This window comes from Neofelis nebulosa, chromosome 1 (genome assembly GCF_028018385.1).
Source record: "Neofelis nebulosa isolate mNeoNeb1 chromosome 1, mNeoNeb1.pri, whole genome shotgun sequence".
Classification (NCBI taxonomy): Eukaryota; Metazoa; Chordata; class Mammalia; order Carnivora; family Felidae; genus Neofelis; species Neofelis nebulosa.
In genome coordinates, this window is record NC_080782.1 from 58,996,601 (window position 1) to 59,019,119 (window position 22,519).

The 22,519-nt window shown below is 44.3% G+C and overlaps 1 protein-coding gene across 24 annotated transcripts in view; it reads left to right on the top strand.

Moving 5' to 3' along the window:
• TENM2 (teneurin transmembrane protein 2) overlaps positions 1 to 22,519 on the top strand; it is a 1,977,383-nt gene that overhangs the window by 1,780,612 nt on the left and 174,252 nt on the right. For all 24 annotated transcript variants that reach the window (XM_058722697.1, XM_058722719.1, XM_058722713.1 and 21 more), the window contains 2 exons: positions 12,446 to 12,641; positions 19,810 to 19,911. In XM_058722697.1, the coding sequence (XP_058578680.1) occupies positions 12,446 to 12,641; positions 19,810 to 19,911 (298 nt within the window). The remainder of the gene's footprint in view (positions 1 to 12,445; positions 12,642 to 19,809; positions 19,912 to 22,519) is intronic.

A 22,519-nucleotide genomic window follows, 5' to 3' on the forward strand; every position in this document is an offset into this window, starting at 1 on the left:
GTAAACATCTTTGCAGGTTTATGTTCATGTATTTTTTTAATAATTTCCTTAAGATGAATTCTTAAGAGTGGAATTGCTGGCACAAAGGATTTACAATATGTCAAACTTTTATAACAATAATAATAGCCAGGAGAATAGCTGACATTGATTGCTTACCATGAGCCTGGCCCGACTCCTAATGGCCTTCAGAGGTAGGTGCTTTTACTACCGTTGGCTTAGGGATCGGAGAGTGGAGATTCAGAGAGCTGAAGTAACTTGCCCAAGGTCACGCTGCTGCCTGATGAAAGATTGAGACCATGCCCTGAGAGAAGCTGGCCAGTGCCTGTGATTCTGTTCCTCTTTAGTGCTTGGGAAGCCATTTTGTGATTGGACATGTTCCCAGTTCACTCCCTCTCTTCAGAGATATATTTGATTTGTTTTCACAACCAGCCCCCAGAAGATCCTCCTATTGATCTTGGGAGGGCAAGGAGCCAAATGTGACATTTTTGATAAGCCATAGGCTAAAGACAATTAGATAGAATGTGCAGTAAATAGGAACTCAACATCAGCAAGGCACTGAGAGCTAAAACCTCCATTTTCCTGGCCTCATGGTAGAGGCTTTGTGCATCTTGGAATAGCCTTGATATGTTCATCAGTTTCATTGAACATGACCTCTACACTGTGGCTCACTTGGTCTTCAGAGAAATACCTTCCACCCTTCTCCAGGGTTGGATCAAAAGGCAGCATGATGAGAGAGCATGAGCTTGTGGGAAGAAAGTGTGAAATCAATTCATCTATGCATTCAACAAATGTTCACCAAAGGTCTGTGATCTGTGTTGGGAATACAGAGATGAAAGGTATTTGCCCGACATTAAGGAGATGGAGACCTAACGAGTTAAGCAACAATGGCAGCATCATGTAGGGAGGGCCATGAGGTGCAGACGGGGCAGAAAACAAGAACTGAGAATTGGCCTGCTCTGGGTTGGAATCTTATCTCTGCTATGTAGTAGCTGAATGTTTATGGCCAACTGTCTCTGGATTCAGTTTCATCATCTGTGAAATGAGGACTATGCTTCATCAGGTGGTTGTGAGAATAAATGAGATAATGCCTAGCAAATAGTAAGCACCCTGCAGAGATCAATCAATCAATCAATCTGACTGGTCTACAACTCTTACAGCTCACTCACAGGTAACTTAGCAACCAGCAGTCTCTACAGGAAGAATGGTGAGGCCTCTGGCAGAAACCAGCACGGGCACACACAGTGAGTTGTAGTTGGTCCTCCTCAAGCTACTAATCCAGATTGCAAAGATCTGGTTCTTCCACATCAGTCGAGTGATTTCTGTCCCCTCTCAATCATTTTGTAAACATGTGAGGTGGCAGGGGATTGGGATCCCTCCCCTGGGGCCCAATGCACACTGCCTCCAGCCATGTCCAGTCTAAGCACAGCTCTCTGTGGGATGGGAGAGGTGGATGGCATGACTCCTGCTAACACTACTGTCTTGTATGTTTCCTGAAGCTGCTGCCATATATCATTTACAGAGTTTGTTCTTGCCCTTTGTATAATAAACTAATCAAATGTTAGCTGTGATTTTTATTAAAGAGTTGGGTAAAGGAGGTTCAAGATCATAAAAATAGTCCACCACTTGTAACCTATGTGGGATTTTAGGACAGCTTCCTGGAGGAAATGTTCCACAAGCTGAGTCTCAGAAGGCAAGTTAAGCAGATAAAGAGGAAAGATCTTTTCAAGCAGAGGACAGTGAAGATACCCCTTGTTATGGGCACTGTGTTGAAGCTTCACATGACAATTGTCCTCATTTTAGAAGCTGTGCTGTTCTTGAGCCATCACTCACCAACGATGGCATAGCTTTTCTTCTCAGTGCTGGCTCTTACAAGACCAGGAGCCACAGAGGAAGATGGCCCCTTTGGAGGTTTAGAGGCTGTGACCCCGTGTTGAGTTGTTGCACATTTACAGCCATGTACACAGCCCCAGCTAGGAGCACATGTTAAATCAAAGGAAAAAGTGTCCACACATCACAAAGCTCTGAGTCACCCTTGTGAGTAGGAACACACACTCTTATGTACTGAGGGAAGGTCTTGAGAATAGGAGATTAGGACTTAGAATTTTTAACTGTTTCTCCCTATTCTCAAAAATTTCATATGAAAGGGCTAACAATCTTCCAGGGAGATCCTGCCTTCAGATAGAGCCACTGTTTTTGCCAAAGGCACGTGATAATATTGGATTCCACCCACATTAACTGAGTACCTGCTCTATGCCATGTGTCAGGTGCTGCAGCAATGGACAAGGCAGAGCTGGCCCTGCCCTTGTGTGGCTAGTGGGCACTGGCATTAAGACCCCTCCAAGAATTCACAGGAAGGGTCACCCAGCAGGGAGTGCATTATCCCTGCCTTGCCCAGGCTTCATTGTTTAAGGTTTACCCCTGTTTCCCTTGGGAATCCCACTCTGAAACAGCTACAGGAGAAGGCTGGCTGAGATGCTCACCATAGTGGTTGTGAGAGTGCTAACTCACCCTTTAGTAGTGGTAACGAATCTATTTTTATTCATTTTTCATCCCCCCTATACTACCACCCCCCATTCAGAGACATTCAAAACATACTCCTTTGAAACTTGAAAACCACAATTTTAGGCTTGATATATGGTGCGGGGGGGGGGGGGAACTCGGGGAGAATTGACAGAACCCATAATCTGCTTATCTTCAGCCAGCAAACCAGCAAAGCCACTGCCAAGCCCAAAGGGCCCTCCTAGGAACCAGGCACGATAAACACACCAGGAAAGAAGCTCGCTTCTTATTACAAAGAAGGCTCTGGTCTCATCTTTTATAACCATTTGTCAGAGCACTCAGTCTCTGCAAATCTCCCACTGGCCTCCCATCACTGCTAAAAGGAAAATCTGAAGTTGTTCCGGAATGTCAGCCCTATGAGGTTGCCCATTAGGTCTGCAGTGCTCACAGCAATGCTTGTCCATAGTAGGGGCTCAGTAAATGTCTGATGGCATGTCACTGACCACCCTTCTACAGGCTGGCTAACCAGCCATCTCCTCCTTACTCCCTCCACCCCACCACCCTGGCCCTCCTGCTCTCCCCCTGTCACGCCAAACTCACTGTCTCAGAGCATTTGCATTGGTTATTCCCTCTCTCTGGAATGTCCCTCCCCAAGGTAATAACTTGGCTCCTTCCTTACTTTTGTCAGGTCTCTGCCCAAACACCATGCCCTCAGCCCTTTCCTAACAAGGGAGTCTAAAACTGGATCCTCCTTTACACTTTATCACATACTCTGCTATCTTTGTCTCACATCAACTTAATTTAGGTATAGTTTACAAGCCACCCAATGCACACATTTAAAACAATTTTTTAATGTTTTCTTTATTTTTGAGACAGAGAGAGACAGAGCATGAGCAGGGGAGGGGCAGAGAGAGAGCGAGACACAGAATCCAAAGCAGGCTCCAGGCTCTGAGCTGTCAGCAGAGCCCAACGCGGGCCTCAAACTCACAAACCGCAAGACCATGACCTGAGCCAAAGTTGGACACTTAACCGATTGAACCACCCAGGCGCCCCTCAATGCACACATTCTAAGTGCACACACTTTAAGTTTGATTCTTAAAACGTAAAAACTGTATGTGTTTGTGTCAGCACCATTACACTCATGATGTAGAATATTGCCACTGCTCGAAAGCCTCCTGTGCCGCATGCCTACCTCATCCCAACCCACTACTGATCTGCTTTCTAGAGATGAGGTTTGTCTTCTCTCGAGTTTCATAAACGGGGAACCCTGTGTCCTTTTGTGTCTGGCCTCTTTTACTCAGCATCATGTCTGTAAGATTCACCATGTTGTTGTGGTATCGGTGGCTCATTCCTTTTATTGTTGAGTAGATTTCCAATTATATGGATAAACTATAATTTGTCCATTCACTTGTTGATTAGCATTTGGGAAGTCTTTGATTTGCTTTCTTTCTTTTATTCAAAGCTCATCACCCCCTGGCATTCTATTTGCCCATAGCAGTGCCTACCATTGGAGGGCAGGAGTCTTGTCCACATGACTTGTTGCTGGATCCCCAGTACCCAGAGCAGGGCTAGGCTCATAGTCAGTGCTCAGCATTGGTTGAAAGCACCAATATTTTTGCATTCATTTCCCTTTGTAACGTAAAGCCTGGGCAAGGCACGCTTGTGAGCTGTGCTTCCAATCTTTCTCTTCTCTGAACCCCAGTCTAGGGAACTTTAGGCGTTCCAGGTAAAGCCAGATGTTCAGAGGGCTCCCTGCCCAGCCACATCCAGGCTAAGTATGTCTGCACCCCGTGAGCCTGACTGTGATTCCTGAGTCCCGGTGGTTTAATCCTTTTGTATCACTCGACCCTCACTCTCCTGCCCTCTGACTTCCAGGACTGGTGCTCTCTCTCTTTGCTGGTTTCTGTAAGAAATTTGGTCACATCTTCCCTTAGTTTTCTTTTTCCTTTGGATTTGGGAGTGTGAGGAGGGAGTGTCAGGAAGGAGCTGTGTTGTGGCCTAGGGGGTCCCCCACATCTTGCTGTTCTACCCTTCCTTCCCTGTACCTCTCTGTAGCTCCCTCTCTTTCCAGTAACCAAACAGATTCTGCCTTCATCCTTTCAGGAAGGTCCTACCCACACCCATGTTCCCTGGTTTCTTACTTTCTACACTAAGTGGTGTGTTAAAAGGCTGTTTTCCCCCAATGATATTAGTACAATTGTTTCATCTTGTTACACATGGGCTGGTACCCCCTAAACCATAGGCACCCCAATTTGTCTTAACATAGCTGCTCGTGAGAGGGAAGAGATACTCTGAGCCAAAGAAATGAGATTCAGAAAATGAAACGCATTGTTTGCACCAAATATATTTCTGTTTATACTGCTACTTCTCCTGCTAGAAGCTCTGTGGGCTTCTTTGGGAGTCTCATTATGTCACCACATACCTTCCTGCCCTTGACCCATTGCAGACTTTCTCCTTCCCAGGAACAAGAGAATATAACACTTTGACCTCCCTCTAGCCGAGCGAGCCTGGCCAACACCAGGTACTGGCTCCCTGTCTGCTTCATGGAGCAGCCTGTAATGCAGTGGGTTAAGGGAATGCCCTCTGAGCAGTCTGCCTGGGTGTAGACATAAACTCCACCACTTACCAACTCTTGAGCTAGTTAAGTAACCTCCCTGTGCCTCAGTTTCCTCATGTGCAAGGTGAGGAGTAATGATTCGTATTCAGTAGGGCTACTGTAAGCATCAAATAAGGTAGTACATTTGAATCACTTAGAACAGTGCCTGGCCTCATTAAATGTTCCCTTGTGGTGTCATCTGAACAGTTAGCAAATAAAAATACAAGAAAACTGCAGAATGTTGACTAAAATTTCCTAAAACCTTTCCTGCAGACATTACATCTTCTCAGTGGTCCTATCACCAAAACTCCACTGCGTTGGTATAGACTTCACTCCCACACCGTTTCCTTTGAGACTAAATGTTTGTCATTGAATCACACAAGACCTTTACCGAGTAACAACCATGTGCCAGGCACTGCTCTAGGCACTGGGGATGCTCTGGTGAGTCAAACAGACAAGTCTCCCACTCTTCAGAGGCTTGTATCCAAGAAGAACGAGATGGACTATAAACTAAAAGATAATGAGTTGTGGTTTTTCAAAGAGAGACGCGTCTTTGCTGAGGATAGAAAGAAGTGGTAGAGGCATTTGGGATGGGGGTTGGGGGCGCCCGAGCTGAAGTTGCCGTGCTGAGGCAGAGGGCTGACAAGCAGGCAGGTGTGAGATCAGGAGGAAGAGTAGGCCAGGCAGAGGGAACAGCTCCTGCCAAGCGCCCTGAGTCTGGGATGAGTTTGGCATGTTCCAGACACAGAGAACAGTATGGCTGGACTACAGGGACAAAGAAGTTGGGAGGTAGGGAAAGGGAGGTTATAGACCAGGGATGGCCAACACCCAGCAAAGCCATCCCCACCTTTTCTGACACCCTTTATCTACCTTTATCATCTACTCCAGTGGGGCATCCCCTGTCCTCAACCTGCTTGCAAGTCTGGCCCTAGCACTGCTGGGCTCTGCCTTCCAGTCCCTTCTCTGATCAGCAACATCTTTAGCAGAATTACACAGCAGGCCCACGACCAGATATGCTGGAGGCCAAGTTCTTGGAAAACTTGAAGTGACCTCCCGTAGTTGTTAAGACCCATGCAAATCCAAGTTCAGGTCTGTGCTTGGCCACCAGCTACTGTCAGTGGCACTGGGTATGTTACTTTACTCCTGTCACAGCCATTACTCTCTCCTGAGAAGTGGGGATACAAATAAGGTTTCTGGGAGGATGAGATGAGATAACATATGTCAGCACTTGCCATCATGCCTGGCACATAGCGAGTGCCCAGATGATAGATCTTATTTTTGATGGTTACTTTTCCCACTGCTGCAGGAAGACATGTGATAGAAGAATCAGGGATTCCACCCACGTAGGTGCGCCCTCCCGTACTCTGTGCTTGGATCCTCTCTATCTTTAGTCTGCTTGATCCTTACCTGTAGAGTATTGCACAGAGCATTGTTATGGTCAGCAAATCCAGGTGCTGTGTCCCTGCAGAATCTAGGGGTTCTTTCTCATAGAGGGTGGACGAGCGGCCCCAGCAGTGCATACATCTGGGCCTAGCGGCATCTGGTTCAGTGACTTGGACACTGGAAGTGGGAAGTGCAATGGCATCCTAACCAAGACGGGCAGGGCCACGTAAAGGGAAGCCAGCCCCCACTGGAGCAGGGCCCTGCTGCTGTCATCCTTCCACACTCCCCTCAGCACTCAGCCTCTTTGAAGGAGAGAAAAGAACTTGTGCTGAGCTTGAATGAGGAATCAGCCGGGCACACTTTGCCACAGACCTGGCTGGAGGCAGGAGATGAACAGGCCCTTGTGAGTGACCCACTGCTACCACTCGTCCCTGGATGCGACCAGAGACCCTGTGGTAATGTGGCTTCAAGCAGCCCTCACTCACACACGCTGCTTCCCTGCCATCCTACCAACTGCTGAGCATGCCCTGCCATCTGAGGTAGAATCAACATCAGACGTTGAGAGGCCAGGGACGCTGCCAGCACGGAGCAAGGGAGGCCGTCCGTGGGAAATGTCAACATTTATTGCTTTTCCCGTCCACATCGACCCTCAGCAAGCGGACATTCCAAATGGCAATGAAGTTATTTTCCCCCTACTCAGGGTCCTGGACCCAGTAATAACATCTTCCTGAAGGGCAATGAGTCTGTCTTTAACCTTGCCCTCCTTGGCAGGTGTGTATCTGTGTGGCTTCCAGAAGCATCTCTTGGCGGCACTCCCTGCCTATGGATGCTCTCCCTTCTGGGAGAGTGGCAGGCCCTGCTCGATGGTCCTGCCTCCTTTTCTCTCTCCTGCAGCTCCTCCTGCAAACTCACTAAGTTATCTTAATTACCATTCCTCCTTGGTCTCTGCCAAGAAGTAGGGGAGATTTATAATTGGATCAGTCAAATATTTGCTGTGGTTTATTTTTTTGCCTTTCCAGCGCTCGTAAAAGTTGCATTTTCATGCCACTTTTGGTATGACTGATGACTCAAAGGCATAGCCCTCACGTTGAATGCCAACATAGGTTATTTTTCAAAGGCCAAGGAAAAATAGAGAACTTGGGGGTGGTGGGGGTGTTTATTTGGGCTATTGCGCTATCACCCCCTGGGTGGCTTTATTGCCAAGTCGAGAGAGACAAGCTGCCTTGGGAGACAGGCTTCCTCCCACAGCCAGCCCATGCACACGTACACCCCCTACCGGGATTTGGTCATGTGCCTCCTAATCTCTTCCAGGGCTTCTGCAAATCTATTAGATAGAATGTGCTATAAAGCAACCTCTTAGTCAACCAAGCACAGCATGATCTCCTGAGCATCCCTATATCCAGGACTGATCGTGATGAGGTCTTGGAACAGAGGAGACAGATGTCCCTGGTACCAAGCCTAAGTTATCAATCCTCAGTGCTGGGTCATGAAAAAGAAACTCTGGCCAGGGCCTGTGCCTTTGGAAAATGGCCTCCTTCTAGTGTCAGCCAGGCTGCCAAGTAAGCTGGCCAGCCTGCAGTCTAGGAATCCGAGAGAGCAGAGGCTCTCCTAGACTAGATGGCCTCCCTGCAAACCAGCTTCTCACTGAGCTCCTGCATTCCCCACCCTAGAAGGCAGTCTCTGCATTTGGTTGCATTGATCCACTTTGTGCTACCAGCCTTCAACCTTCCCAAAGTTACAGGAACGATAAATGGTGCTCTGTGATGCTGCTTAGTGCCTGTTCACCTGTGAGTAGGGTAACTATGTATTCCAGACTAGAGCACTTTCTGTAGTGAAAGGAGGAACAAGAAGTGTCGATTAGGACACTCCTGGGAAAACTGGGGTAAACAGACACCCCACACAAAATAGGTTGGGGCTTGACTCCATGGCAAATATGCGGGAACCCACCATGACCTTGGGGAGTAACAGGGAACAAAGAGAAGCATGACATCAAGATAGGTTCTGCTGAAGTAACAATGAAGCCTCAACAACTCATTGGCTTGGTGTAATAAGTGTTTATTGCTTGCTCATGTCGTGACTTCAGCCTTCCTCCAAGGGCTCATGCTCAGATCCAGGCCATTCCTGGCATGTGGCTCCACCATCCTGGGCTGTAAAGGTGCTCTGGCACCCTCCAGAGGCAGATAGGGGTGAAGAGAGAGCAAGTAGGAGGTTGCACAGGATGTTTTATGGCAGGGTCTGGAAGTGGAACTCATCCCACAGCTTATATTCCATTGACTGGAAAACCACCATGTGCCCCCCACCAGGCAGCAAGAAGGCTGAAAAAGAGTGAGAGCCCCAATGTAGACAATGATCAGCAATCACTACCACAGTGGGCACTAAGAAACAGTGTCAAAGTGGGAAGGGAAGACAAGAGAAGGAACAAGGGAAGTCCTGAGAAGGAAAGCAGGCATTGTACAACACCCCGCTGACATTTGGGAAAGGGATGTCATCATGGCCTCCTACAGTCAACTCTCAAATCTTGATCTATGGGAATGTGCAACCACCACAACATCCCATTGCATGCATGTCCTGCATGGCCAGGTGGTCCACAACTCAGCCGTGCTGTCTGTAACTCTATCCTGTCCTCTTTCTTTCAATACAGTGCATTAGGGAGTGCAAGTGATTATTATTAGAGACAAAACCTTGAATACATTCCAATTTTGTTGCTTTTCAGTGGGATTCATTTACAAATTTAGTATTTTATTAATTTGGTATTTAATATTTACTGATCAGACTCTGGTTGAGATCAGTGAGATGGAGCAGTGAACTATGATAATGATAACTGAAGCCTTGGGGCATGTGTACCATGCACAAAGTACTGTTCTAAGCGCTTGACATGAATTGGTTCACTTAATCCTTACAACGATGTTCTGATATAGACACAATTATCGTCCCCATTTTAAAGATAAGGAGACTGAGGCACAGAGAATTTAAATAGCTTGTGTGAGTGTCATGGCAAGTAAGTGGCAGTGCTAGGAGTCTAACCCTAGGTAGTCTAGCTCAGAAGTCCTCTTAACCTCTCCAGCAGACAGGCAAACCCCTCCCCCTCCCGCCTTCCTGGGGTTTACATTCTCCTGAGTAGACTGACAATAAACATAAAAATAAGCTGTATGATTGTAGAGTGTGAGGAGTGCTTTGAAAAAAGCAAAGTACAATAGAGGGTACAGGATTGAAGCACATCAGGCATTGTATTGTATCACATCCACATGTCCCACTGCCCTGTTTGACAGCCCCTGGCTTGCAGATTCTTCCTTAAATGAAAACTGCCCTCCATGCTTCTTTGGAGTGACTCAGAGGAGCCAGCCAAATAGATGCCTTCTCTCTCCTCTGACACATACCTTTTCCCAGAGTAATCTGATTGGTTGGACAGCTAGAACTGCTTCTGGTCCTAACCCATTTCAGTGCTCTTGGCTGGCCAGCCAGCCAGTTCAGCAAGAGATGACTAATGTCCAAATTAATCGTGAGCAATGGCCCCACACACAAGTAATCACCTTCCCCAAACTTTTCCTCATGGGGGTGATATCGTGGGCCCCAAATGAAGTATATTCTTCCCACCTCAGCACCAAGGAAGTTACACTCATTACTCTGGCTGACAGCAATTTGTAGACATGGGTCTGGGTGGTTGGACATTTACGAGGTTGCTAAGGAACAAATGCTTTGGTTACAGAGGTCTCCGAAAGAAGCATTGGTTTGTTGTATCACCTCAAATCATTTATTTTATCCCATAAAGACAGGTGTGACCAATGGGATACAGGGTAGAGAAAAGCTAAATACAAATACTTGTTTTCTCCGAGATGGGGAAATTTTCACTTCCTAAGCAATGACCATCTCCAGCCCCTAGATGGAAAAACTGGAACCAGGTACTTCTCTGATCATTCTAATTTGCCATTAAGTTTCTCATAGTCATGAGGTACTTAGTAAAATTGTTACTCCTTCAAGATGCTGCCCTAAGCATTATGTCATGTCATCCTTAAAACATGCCCAAAAGTTGAGTATCATTATTCCCTAATGTGCAAACCAGGAAGAGTCTAAAAGCAGATTGATCAACTTTAAACAATAGCAAAAGGCAGTCAGAATTCAAACCCAGGTTTGTCCGATGGTAAAGTCTTTGTGCTTAGAATTACAGACTCTTTTGTTTTCAATGATAATGTTTCAGTTGGGAAAAACTGGCAATCCTAATGATGGGGAAGTCACATTAATAGATTCCTGAAGTTTAATTCTATGAGCTTCATGAAAGAGGTTATAGTAAATGTCTGTAACCTATAAAATCCTTTTTATGGAGGGGAAGGGGTGAGAGAAAGCTTAATCCCACAGTGGTGGTTTTTATCTGCTAGGGACCTACACTTTTGAATGTTCTCTGGAAGTCACAGAGCAACTGACTTTTCTGTGCTGTGATTTTGAAGAGTTCACAAGATTAGACCATTTCTACAGGGGTCTTATCGGATTTCTTGTCAAGTAAGAGACATTAGTGTCCTCTCTTCCTTTTCCTTCATCCTCTCTGTCCAGCCCATGGTCGAACAGTGTCCCTTCTTTCTTAAAAACTTTCCTCCAAAGTTGTCTCTTCTTCTCATTGACCATCCTAATCAAGACCCTTGTCACGTCATATTTGGATTTCTGCAATAATTTCCCAACTGACCTGGTTCTTTTCATTCTTCCCTCTAGAACATTTCGTATCCTGCCTGCAAATGAATTCCTCAAAACATTCCTTCCATTGCATCAGTCACTGCTCACGTATCATCAGTGGCTCCAACTTGCCCACCAGAGTATTTCACCATTCTCTAGGACAGGGCTTTCTTGGGTTACATTTGCTCCCCATTCCCCTCATCTTGGTAGCCTTCACTGACTACTTTATCTCTCATTGATCCCTTCTAGTTATGAGCCCAGTTTCCACTGAAACAGTATAATATTTAATTGCTGGTTTATCTGAGAGATCTAAGTCTAAATTTTTACTTGGTCACTTAGTGGCTGTGTGATTTTGACAAGTTGTTTGATTTCTCTGAGCCTCAGTTTTCTTATCTGTAAAATAGGATACAAATAGTACTTATCTTTAGGATTTTTGCAAGAATTGAATGAAATGATGACAGTGATGATGATGATGATGATGATGATGATGATGATGATAGCTGGCTAGCTAACATGTATTTTGTGTTTGCTCTCCTCCAGGCACTGTTCTAAATATTATCTTATTCTTCACAACAACCTATAACATAGGTACTATTATTTTCAATTTTGTAAATAGGGAAACTGAGACACAGATGGGTGAAGCTAATGCCTGATTCTGGCTACACAGATAGTCTGGCTACACAACCATCATTTTTTTTTTTAATTAAAATATATTTTCCATACAATGTTACATTAGTTTCAGGTATACAATATAGTGAACACAACCCTCATTCTTAACTAATCTTCTATTCCACCTTCCCTTGGTAAATGATCAGTAAGTTGTACCCGGTAACATAGGTCTATGCTTCCTTATCTGAAATTCTTGGGGAACCAAATGATTTTTGGAATCCAGAATTTGGAGAATTATAAAAAAGTTATACTTGGCACATACTAGATATTATATAACCTAGTAGTGATTAGACCAATTCTCTCTCTCTCTCTCTCTCACACACACACACACACACACACACACACACACACACACACAAAGAATGATCAAAGTTTGGGCTTTAAAGCTTTTTGGATTTCAAACTGCAGAAAAGGGATTGTAGCCTTATAGAAATAAAATTATTAGCAATGATTATAAGCATAATAAATGGTGGCTTATTATTACAACTTCTGTGACTCTTCTTTTACTGGATGAGCTCATAGTAAAATGTGCTCAAACATTCCTCAGTTAACTAATGGGCTGGGAGGGGAAGGTACTAGTCATGAGACCAGATCTTTAACCTCTTTCACACATGGCACTCTCTCTTCTTACCCTAGTATGACTTCATGGAACGTCTGGATGGGAAGGAGAAGTGGAGTGTGGTTGAGTCACCCAGGGAACGCCGGAGCATACAGACCCTCGTTCAAAATGAAGCCGTATTTGTACAGTACCTGGATGTGGGCCTGTGGCACTTGGCCTTCTACAATGATGGCAAAGACAAAGAGATGGTTTCCTTCAACACTGTTGTCTTAGGTAGGTGTGGGGTCTCTGAGGTGATATGCCACAAGGGGAAGAATGGAAATGTTCTGGGTTTCTCTGTAGAAGGCACATCTTCCAATGTAGTTTCTACTGTATGAGAAACCAAACCAGAATCCCTTAGTTAGACCTCATAGTATCTTTCACCTAAAACTAGCCCTGATTAAAATGGGAAGACTGACTACAGGATCCAGTTGTGGTAAATAGCTTGAATCAGACAGACTGGCTCAAGTCCTGGCCACACAACCTACACAAATTGTTAGACTTTTGCAAGCTTCAGTTTCCTCATGGTAAGATAGAACTAGGACCCATGCCATAGGGCTCTTGTGAGAATCAAATAACACAAAGTCTATAAATCTCTAAACATGCACTGGAGCCAAGAAATACAGACCATTCACGTCAGCTCAGAATTTCTCTTAAAAATCCAGGAAAGCCCAAAATAAAAAGTTTTAAAAAGCCATAAAAATAAATCAAGAAAAGGATATAGACATAAGGGAAAAAAATCATATCTTCGTTCCCACATAAGTAAATCTCAAAATGCTTTAATTAAGCACTTGTCACTTTTGGCATGTTTTAGCCCTGTTTTTGTTGTTGTTGTTGTTGTTGTTGTGTTTGTTTGTTTTTTTTTTTTTAGCTTTCACAGGAGAAGCTATGGTTTTATTCAAAATTCCCTCTTATATGTGCTTATAAACCCCTGAAAGGGCCATTAGTTTGAGAAGATTTTACAAAGTTTTCCAAAGCAAACCTGAAGGATTTTAACAATTAAATAAGACACAGATATTTTCATTATATCTATTTTGTCATCAGGTTCTTATCCTGACGAAGATAACGGATCCTGGGTAGAACATTTGTGAATTGGGGCAGTGTTAGATGCATTTCACAGAGGAATACACTGAGGCTCAGAAAACTGAGTCTTCCAGGTCCCAGGATGTAGACATGGTAGAAATGGCATGGCCTTCTGGGCCTTTCTGCATGTTGTCTCCAACGTGTGTAGCTGGGCGTGCTGAGGTTCACTGGAGAAGCCTCGATAAGGTAGTGTCATGAGGAAAGACCTGGTAATGGAGGATTAAATCCCAGCTTCTCATTCCTACCTCCTAACTGGGAAAGTCACTTACCTCCCAGAGCCTCAGTTTCATTTGTGAAAATGTAATAACTGTGTCGTTGAAGGGAAGGATGATGTGACTTTACATATGGACCGTGTCTACAATGGAGCTAGTAGTCACTGAATGAGAGCTGATGGTTTTCTAGGAGCCCATCTTGTACAGCTGTTTTTTTCTAGTGACTGCATTTTCAGAACTTCTCTATTGGCCACACGGATTTCTCTGAGGGGTTCCTTGATTCTTGAAAGATCTATGTAAGCCAACCTAGAATGCAGGTGGCAGTTTGCTATCCATAGCCACAACTTCCAAATTGTATAAAATCAGGATTTGGTATTGACCATAGCATCACAGCTAAACCTTATTCCCTCTGCTAAGGAAAAATTGGTCCTATCAGGACTAGCCAAATGGTCTAAAGCAGGGGTTGACACACTGTAGCCCATGGACTGAGTCTGGCCCACTGCCTGCTTTTATAAATAAAGTTTTTCTGGAGCACAGCCATGTTCATCTGTTGACATATTGTCTCTGGCAGCTAAAACAACAGAGTTGAGTAGTTACAACAGAGACAGTTCGGCCAACAAAACCTAAATATTTACTTTCTGTCCCTTTGCAGAAAATGTTTGCCAACCCCTGCTCTAAACTAATGTTATAAACTTTGTATCATGGAAGCCACTGGAAAACGTCTTCCTCGGTGACAGAAAATTTCCAGCATCAGAGTACATACCAATGGGGGATAGAGAGAAGCAAAAAGTTTGATAAAAACCAGCTCACAAGAGGAAAAAAGTAGTTTGAGTTGTTGAGATTAAAAGAAATCTCGGGGCACCCGGGTGGCTCAGTCGGTTGAGCGTCCACCTTCGGCTCGGGTCATGATCTCATGGTTTGTGAGTTCAAGCCCTGTGTCGGGCTCTGTGTTGACAGCTCAGAGCCTGGAGCCTGCTTCAGATTCTGTGTCTCCCTGTCTCTCTGCACCCCCACACCCACTGCTAGTTTTGTGTGTCTCTCAAAAAATAAATAAACATTAATTTTTTTAAGCAATCTTAAGTTTAAGAACATAATGAGAGGGATGCCTGGGTGGCTCAGTTGGTTGAACATCCGACTTTGGCTCAGGTTCATGATCTCATGGTTCGTGAGTTTGAACCCCGCATTGGGCTCTGAGCTGACAGTGTGGAGCCTGCTTGCGATTCTCTCTCACTCTCTGTCTCTCTCTGCCTCTCTCTGCCTCTCCCCACTCACTCTCTCGCAGAAGAAAAAAGAGAGAACATGAGAAATTACATATTTTTTGTCACCTTATATTTATACTCAAAAGGTTTAGTACAAACATAAAACCACGTGCCATAAACAGCAGCTGGCTTAGTTGGTGTCTACAAGGACTCAGTGAAATGGCTAATAACGAAAACAAGTACACATTTATGGAATTCTGACAATGCGCTCACCTCTGGATCAGGCCCTCTGGGAGTACTAGGCCAGTCAACCCATAGAGTAGTCATGTGAGGTAGGTACCTCCAGTATTCTATCTTCTAGTGGAGAAGCCACCACTGAGAAAAGTTAAACAACTTGCCCAAGGTCATACACCCTAATCCAGGGTGGAGTCAGCATCCAAACATTCCGGAACCTGTGCTCTTAACCACTGGATTGCTTTGGATTCCAGCCACATAAATCCCTTTCCCACTGCACAGCAAATTTTCTGGGGGCCAGATTATCTAGTAATGGCTTCTGCCTTCCCTCTCCTTTATCCATATAGACACAGACGTTGTGGTAGTGAGATGCCCTTCCCCCAGGCCATTACCCTCATTCCCCTGTCAGAGATGAGAATAGCAGTTCTCCCCAGAGGATTTCTCTTGTCTGGACTGTAGCTCAAACAGAAAGTCAAAGGTAATCGGCCTAATAATTGGGCAGACATCTTGATAGAGCAATGATAGTAATTGGCTTGAAATGCAGGGAAAAGAATAGTGTTTTATTTGGTTCAGAGGTTTTCCCACACATACCTATTATCAGAACGTTCTCCGTCAAGAGCAGCCAGGAGCGCCGAAAGCCCCTGCGATATGAAACAGAAGGAAAAATGTTAGACGGGTGTCAACCAGCGATCACACTAAATATACCTTTGACTCAGGGAAGTCTTTTGATGTGTTTTGGAAAGAAGCAGCTGCTTTCAGAAATGAGTTTCATCTCAGGGGACAACAGAGTGGTATACTTAAAGTGCGGTGCAGATTTACTAGAGGCCACCCTCTGCCTATGTAAAAACCCCATTTCCTGGGCTTCCTGTTAGCACCTGCCATTGTTCCTCAAGAAAACTTAAACCAGGCTGACAGAAAGGAAACCTGATAATATCACAACAGTACTATTTAATCCGGTGTTGCAAAAGGGGGACTGAAAGTGTGGGTTCCTTTTATATTTCAACAGCACCATGCGATTGCTTTTTCTCTCCAAAACTGTAGAAATGCTGAGAAAATGCAATGAAAAGTACTCATCATTACAGCTTTTGCTTATATTGGATTCTCCTACCCTCCTACACACACACACACACACACACACACACACACACACACACACACACATGCATGCACACACTTTGACAACTGTTTACCAAGGACCTGCTGTGTACATTGAGAATACCTCAATGAATGATTCACATCTGGTCTGTTCCTCATGGAGCCTGGTGAGAGAAGACACACACATGAAAGGGTGATTGTGGGAATTACAGGAACACAGAAATGGATATAAAAACCTCCTTGATTGAGAGAAGATGGGGAAGGAAGATATCCAGGAGCTAGGTATTTTGTAAACTGACATTAAGGGTAAATACCTCAGCTAAAGAGCAAGAGAGGTCCTCCAGCGCAGCAAAGAGCTCCGTCCTTTTGCATGAGACTCTGGTGGCAAAGAGCTCCCTCAACCTCTGCTGCCTTATCTCTAAAGTTGGTAGGTTTGGAAACAGGGTGCTTTGAGCTCAGCAGTGTCAGGGTTTGTTTTTTTTTAATGTTTATTTACTTTTGAGAGAGAGAGAGAGAGAGAGAGAGAGAGAGAGAGACAGACAGACAGACAGACAAAGCACAAGCAGGCAAGGGACAGAGAGAGAGGGAGACACAGAATCTGAGGGCTCCAGGCTCTGAGCTCTCAGCACACAATCCAACATGGGGCTTGAACCCAAGAACCATGAGATCATGACCTGAGCCACAGTCAGAGGCTCAACCGACTGAGCCACCCAGGTTCCCCTCAGCAGTGTCAGTTTGTACCAAACCATTCCCAGACCTGGATGCTGGTCGAGGGAGAAGCAATCTCTACCTCACTATAGGGGTGACTTCTTTTTTTTTTTTTTTTTTTTAAATTTTTTTTTTCAACGTTTTTTATTTATTTTTGGGATAGAGAGAGACAGAGCATGAACGGGGGAGGGGCAGAGAGAGAGGGAGACGCAGAATCGGAAACAGGCTCCAGGCTCCCAGCCATCAGCCCAGAGCCTGACGCGGGGCTCGAACTCACGGACCGCGAGATCGTGACCTGGCTGAAGTCGGACGCTTCACCGACTGCGCCACCCAGGCGCCCCTAGGGGTGACTTCTTAAAATGCAAAGTGGACAGTGTTATTTCTATGTTGAAAACTGCTTGTTCCCATGGGTCACAGAAAAGAATCCAACTATCTGCATGACCTACAGGGCCCCATATGATCTGACCCCCTGCCTGGACCTCTCCAAACTCATTTCATGTCACTCCCTTCCTTTTTGTTACCCTCGAGCCACATTGGATCAGTTCTGCTATTTTCCACCTCAGGGCCTTTACATAAGCTATTCCTACTATATGAAATACTTTGTTACTAGCTCTTCACTTGCCTATCTCAGCTCACCCTTAAATATCACCTGCATGGAATGGAGAGGGCCTTTCTGGCCTTCCTCCCTGAGTATCTTCCTCCTGCTACTTCCTATCAAAGTATCCTATTCTATTCAAAGTACTTATCACAACTTTTACTTGTTTTATTTGTTGATATATTGGGGGGGGGTGTGTGACCTGTATTCTCCATGACAGTGAAAGTTATATGAGGGCAGGGACCTTCCCTGTCTTATTTACCGTTGTATTCACCAATGCCTTTTACAGTGCCTCGCATAGAATAGGTGTTTAGTTAATAAAGTGAACCATACTTCAAGAATATGACAGGTCTAAGAGCTCACCCTAATTGTAAGCTAGCATGTTAGCTTGCCACAATTTCATAGATATTATCAAAAGGCATGAAACTCCTGGGTCAGAGACAAGGGCCTTTATCACTCAGAACAATGCAATATCCAGATATTAGTATGTGTGCTGGTCCTCCAAGCCCCAGTTCCCATAGGGCTACATGAACAGGGGCCCGTGATACCCACACATGCAATAGGTTGCATCACAGAAAAGAAATCTTGAGTTTATTACACCTGAGTCTCTCAGAAGGGGCAGTGAGCCTGCCTGTTCTTTGCTCTAGAGGGAAATATTATCTTTATTATACTGGACAGTAAGTAAACCTGCCCTTTGCTCTGGAGAAAGACACTATATCTGTCTTCCAACGTGGTTCACTGTGCAGACAACCTTGAAAAGATAGTCCAAAACTAAGGCAGTGTGTCAGCTCACAAGACCTTCAGAAACACATATGGAGGATTAGAGACATGGAGAACTGTCTCCCCAAACCATGTGAAATTGCTGATTTTTGACCTGCAGAAGTGGCTATTTCATGATTCAACCTAAAGCTTCTTAAATGAACGCATGTATGATGAATAAATGGAAATCAGTAGCCACTTGGATGTTTCTCAGCCCACCCACAGAGCCAACCTCAAGGAGTTTCAACCTGAAGCGTTAATTGATAAACATTCAAGAAATTGGCTTGATGGAGTCTGTAGTCTTTTACCTGATTTCATAAAAGCAAATACACTCATTGAGTTCTCCTCAGAGTGCCAGAAACCAACTACAGCTTGGTTCTGGAAGAAGAGGGCTAGGAAGGGAAACACTAGAAAGAAAGCAGTATGCACAATTTTGCTTTTCAGTCCAGAGTGGGAGTAACTGGAAAATTTGGTTTAAAGGAAAAGCCTTCTTTACCACTCTCAGGTTACTCCATTAGGAACGGTCTTACTTGATAGTCTTTCATGCAACATCCACCAGGTCAGTGACCCTGACTCCCCAAGGGTTGGGTAAAGGTCACATTCTGGCCATGATGGCTTGTGTTTTTCATCATCTTAGTAATTTGGCACCTGAAAGTCTAAGTGTGTTTATTTTAATTTAAGGCAAAAAAAAATGAGGTTGATAATAATAATAATAATAGTAATTTTAAGAGTATGTCTTCGTCTGTGTAGACCTAAGTTAACATGAAAAAGTTCCAAAATGATCCCTTTGAAGTTATGACTTAAGAGTATGCATAGAAAAGTAAATCATGAAATAAGATGGCTATGCTGGTTAGAACAAATGGGAACTAATTGATTTTCATGAAAAATAAGATCTGCAAAAGGTAGGCATAAAAGGACTTTTGTATGACCTAAAACCTACTACTTAATGGATCCAAAACCGTGCCTAAATTGGTCAGTCTTACACATTTGGATTTTTCTTTCCTTAAAGCAAGGAATTTTTTTACTCTACAAACCTGAGATCAGGAACCACCACTGTCATTTGGAGACTCCTCCCCGTTATCTGAGGCTAAAGGCTGATATCCCACATGTCATACCAAATCTCAGATTGATAGCCTGAAAGGGCAGGGGGCAGGTAGGGGGCACAGGGAGGGAAGGGGACAACATTCATGATGTTTTAAACTTGTCAACATTCAGACATGGGAAATTTCAGGTTTTAAATCCAAATAAGTCATTTCTTTTGAAAAAGCAGATGATGCAGCAATACTAACCCTGCATTCCTGCCTGGGTGTTAGTCAGATAGAGAGCAGTGGTTACTTCCATGCATTGTCCACATTGCCCTCATCCCTTTAATTTCCCATTCCCTCCACTCACTCACGCTCGCTACCGGTCCCCCGTGGGCACTTGAGGACACTACCACTGGTCTTCAAAACTGATTACCAAATTGCTTCATCAGCAGACAGAGGAAAGGGTAGTTGCTAAGTTTCTCTCTTTTTCAGATTCAGTGCAAGACTGTCCACGTAACTGCCACGGGAATGGCGAATGTGTGTCCGGGCTATGTCACTGCTTCCCAGGATTTCTAGGAGCAGACTGTGCTAAAGGTACTTACCACTCCTTCCCTGCTATGGTTGGATAACAAGACATAGACTTCTTTGGGGGGGCGAGGGGGTACCAAAGAAGCCCACATGCCCTCCAGAATTCCACTGGGACAACTTGTAAGCCCATGCATGCTAGAAGACCTAACCCTTTAGCAAGGAGCAGGTTTTAATATATGACAATTGGCCAATTTACCTAGAAGAGCAGGGAGGTTATCCTTGGCATCGAGGTGTGCTGAGAAGAAAGATTTGCTAAAAATTAGATGGTTGGATTTCCTGTAAAAGCAAAAGTGAATTACCATCACTCCTTTCTTATAATCATTAACTTCTATGTAATGGAAGATTAAGCATCTCAGGGTTAGTAAATTTCATTCATTCTGGCCAGCTACACTCTTAATCTAGGAAGAGCTATTTATCTTGGTGGAATCGGTTTTAAATTGTATTATTAATTTATCTACACTCCTTTGCACAGAATTGCTGGGGCCCTGGGATTCTTGGGGGAAAGGTAATATAAGAGAAAATGACTCTCACAAAACCAGGGGACTTAGGGGCTGCATACGTAGCTTGCAAAAGACCTTGAGCATAACCTTCAAGTGTCTCTGTCAAAGGCAAGTGTAAGAGAAAGCAGAGCTTCTCACCCTTTTCCTATATGTTGTGCGCACTCACACACACATGTATATATTCTAGGTAAATACAAATATAAAATTAAAATTAACCTTTTACAAAACTACAGTTATCTTCACTCCATGCTTCTTTTCTATTTCATCTTCTAAAAACACCAGTTAAAACCCACTACACTGATTGGGGCATCTTGATGGCACAGCATCCAACTCTTGATTTCAGCTCAGGTCATGATCTCACACTTTGTGGGATCAAGCCCCACACTGTTAGCGTGCAACCTGCTTAGGATTCTCTCTCACCCTTTCTCTGTGCCCCTCCTTTGCTCACTCTCTCGGGCTCTCTCTCTCTCTCTCTCTCAAAATAAATAAACTTTAAAGAAAAAAAAAACCAGCTATGCTGATTCCTCACCCACCAGCAGGTCATATCCCAGTGTGGAAAGCAATGAGGAAGAGGTTCAGAACCCTTGCTGAGGAGTCAGACATTTCTGAGTTGAATCTCAGCTCCACCACTGAGTGTCTCTGTGACCTTGAGCAAGTGATCTAACATTTCTGAATCTCAGTTTCCTCCTCTGAAAAAGTGCAGAGTTTCTTCACAAGTTCATTGTGAGGATGGTATGAGGCAAACACACCCAAAGCTCTTAGCAGAACATGTTGTGATCCCTCTAAGAGTTTATGTTTACCATTTTTAATTGATGTATATCACACTGTATTTATTTATATATTTAAACAATCTTTTCATTATTTTTATGTGCCCCTCATTAAAAGACCATCATCCTGCCTTGATGCTCAGAGAGAGAGGCACTTATTAATAAAGCTACTCTGTAAATGCTAACTAGCGCCACTCCTTTTCCCCATTCTCACCACAATTGCTGGGGAAAATTGCATTTCAAACATTCACAGTATTCCAAAGATTTGTGATTCCCAGCTTTCTGAGTGCTGAGTGATAAGCGAAGAGGACTTCCTTGTGCTTGAAATTCTGGATTTGGCTGCACATGCACGAGCCCAATCCCTAAATGATACCACCTACAGACATATCCTCCATCACTAAGTAATGTGAAAGTTTTGGTAAACTTGTCAGATACAAAAGGGAAGCAGAGCAAGAAGCCTCAGCATACTCTACCAAGTGGCATGTGGGCACATCACCAAGTAGACCGTGGACCCTTGAGTGCTTTGCTTGGCCAGGTTCTGAGGCACCGTGATGGGGGAAGGTGGATGACACAAGGCTTCACTGCACTGAACGCTTTTCCTTGTGAATGCTGGAAAGGAGGGAAAACCTCAGTACTGCTTGAATGGCCTTTCTTGCGTAATCTAATTTTCCTGGGAGTGAAGACATTAATGAAAGGAAGGACAGAACAGTTCTTTCATATGTGGCTGCAAATGGGCTGAGCCCTCTGCTGCATGGCCCATGAGCTGTAAATGTATATTAACACTGACACACATCGATGTATTATTAATCCTAAAAACCATGTGTGCTCTGGCAGCACATCCAGTTACTGGCCTTTCAGCCCTAAGTACCTCAGCCATTTAAGAACTCCTCGCTCTAAATCCATTTGCAGACGGGCGTCCATTCTGCATTATGGATCTGTAATGGCGTGTGCATTTAGCTGCTTAAAAGGACTCTCGGTGTGAGTTTTGCATTCGCCACCTGCACTGTGGCTGGGCGCACACTCCAAATGTGCATTAGCCATGGTATATAATTGATCGTTGTGAAACAAATATTGAGCGGCTGTTAAGAGTAGTTACTCCTGCATACTCAGGAGCTATTCCTGTAATCAGCCTTTGAACTTGTTGTATATTTTAATTTAGCTCTTGATGCCTGCAGTGGGCAAAATTGGAGTATTTGAAGAATAAAACTGTTTTCTCTTTGTTTCCCTATTTTTTTCTTGGCAAAGTTGGCTCAAGAGTATTAGGAGTAAAAATCTACCTCTTTGCCCTAAAGATATTTCTTCCTTAGGATTTTTGAAATGGACACAGTTTAAGCTACTTTACTAACG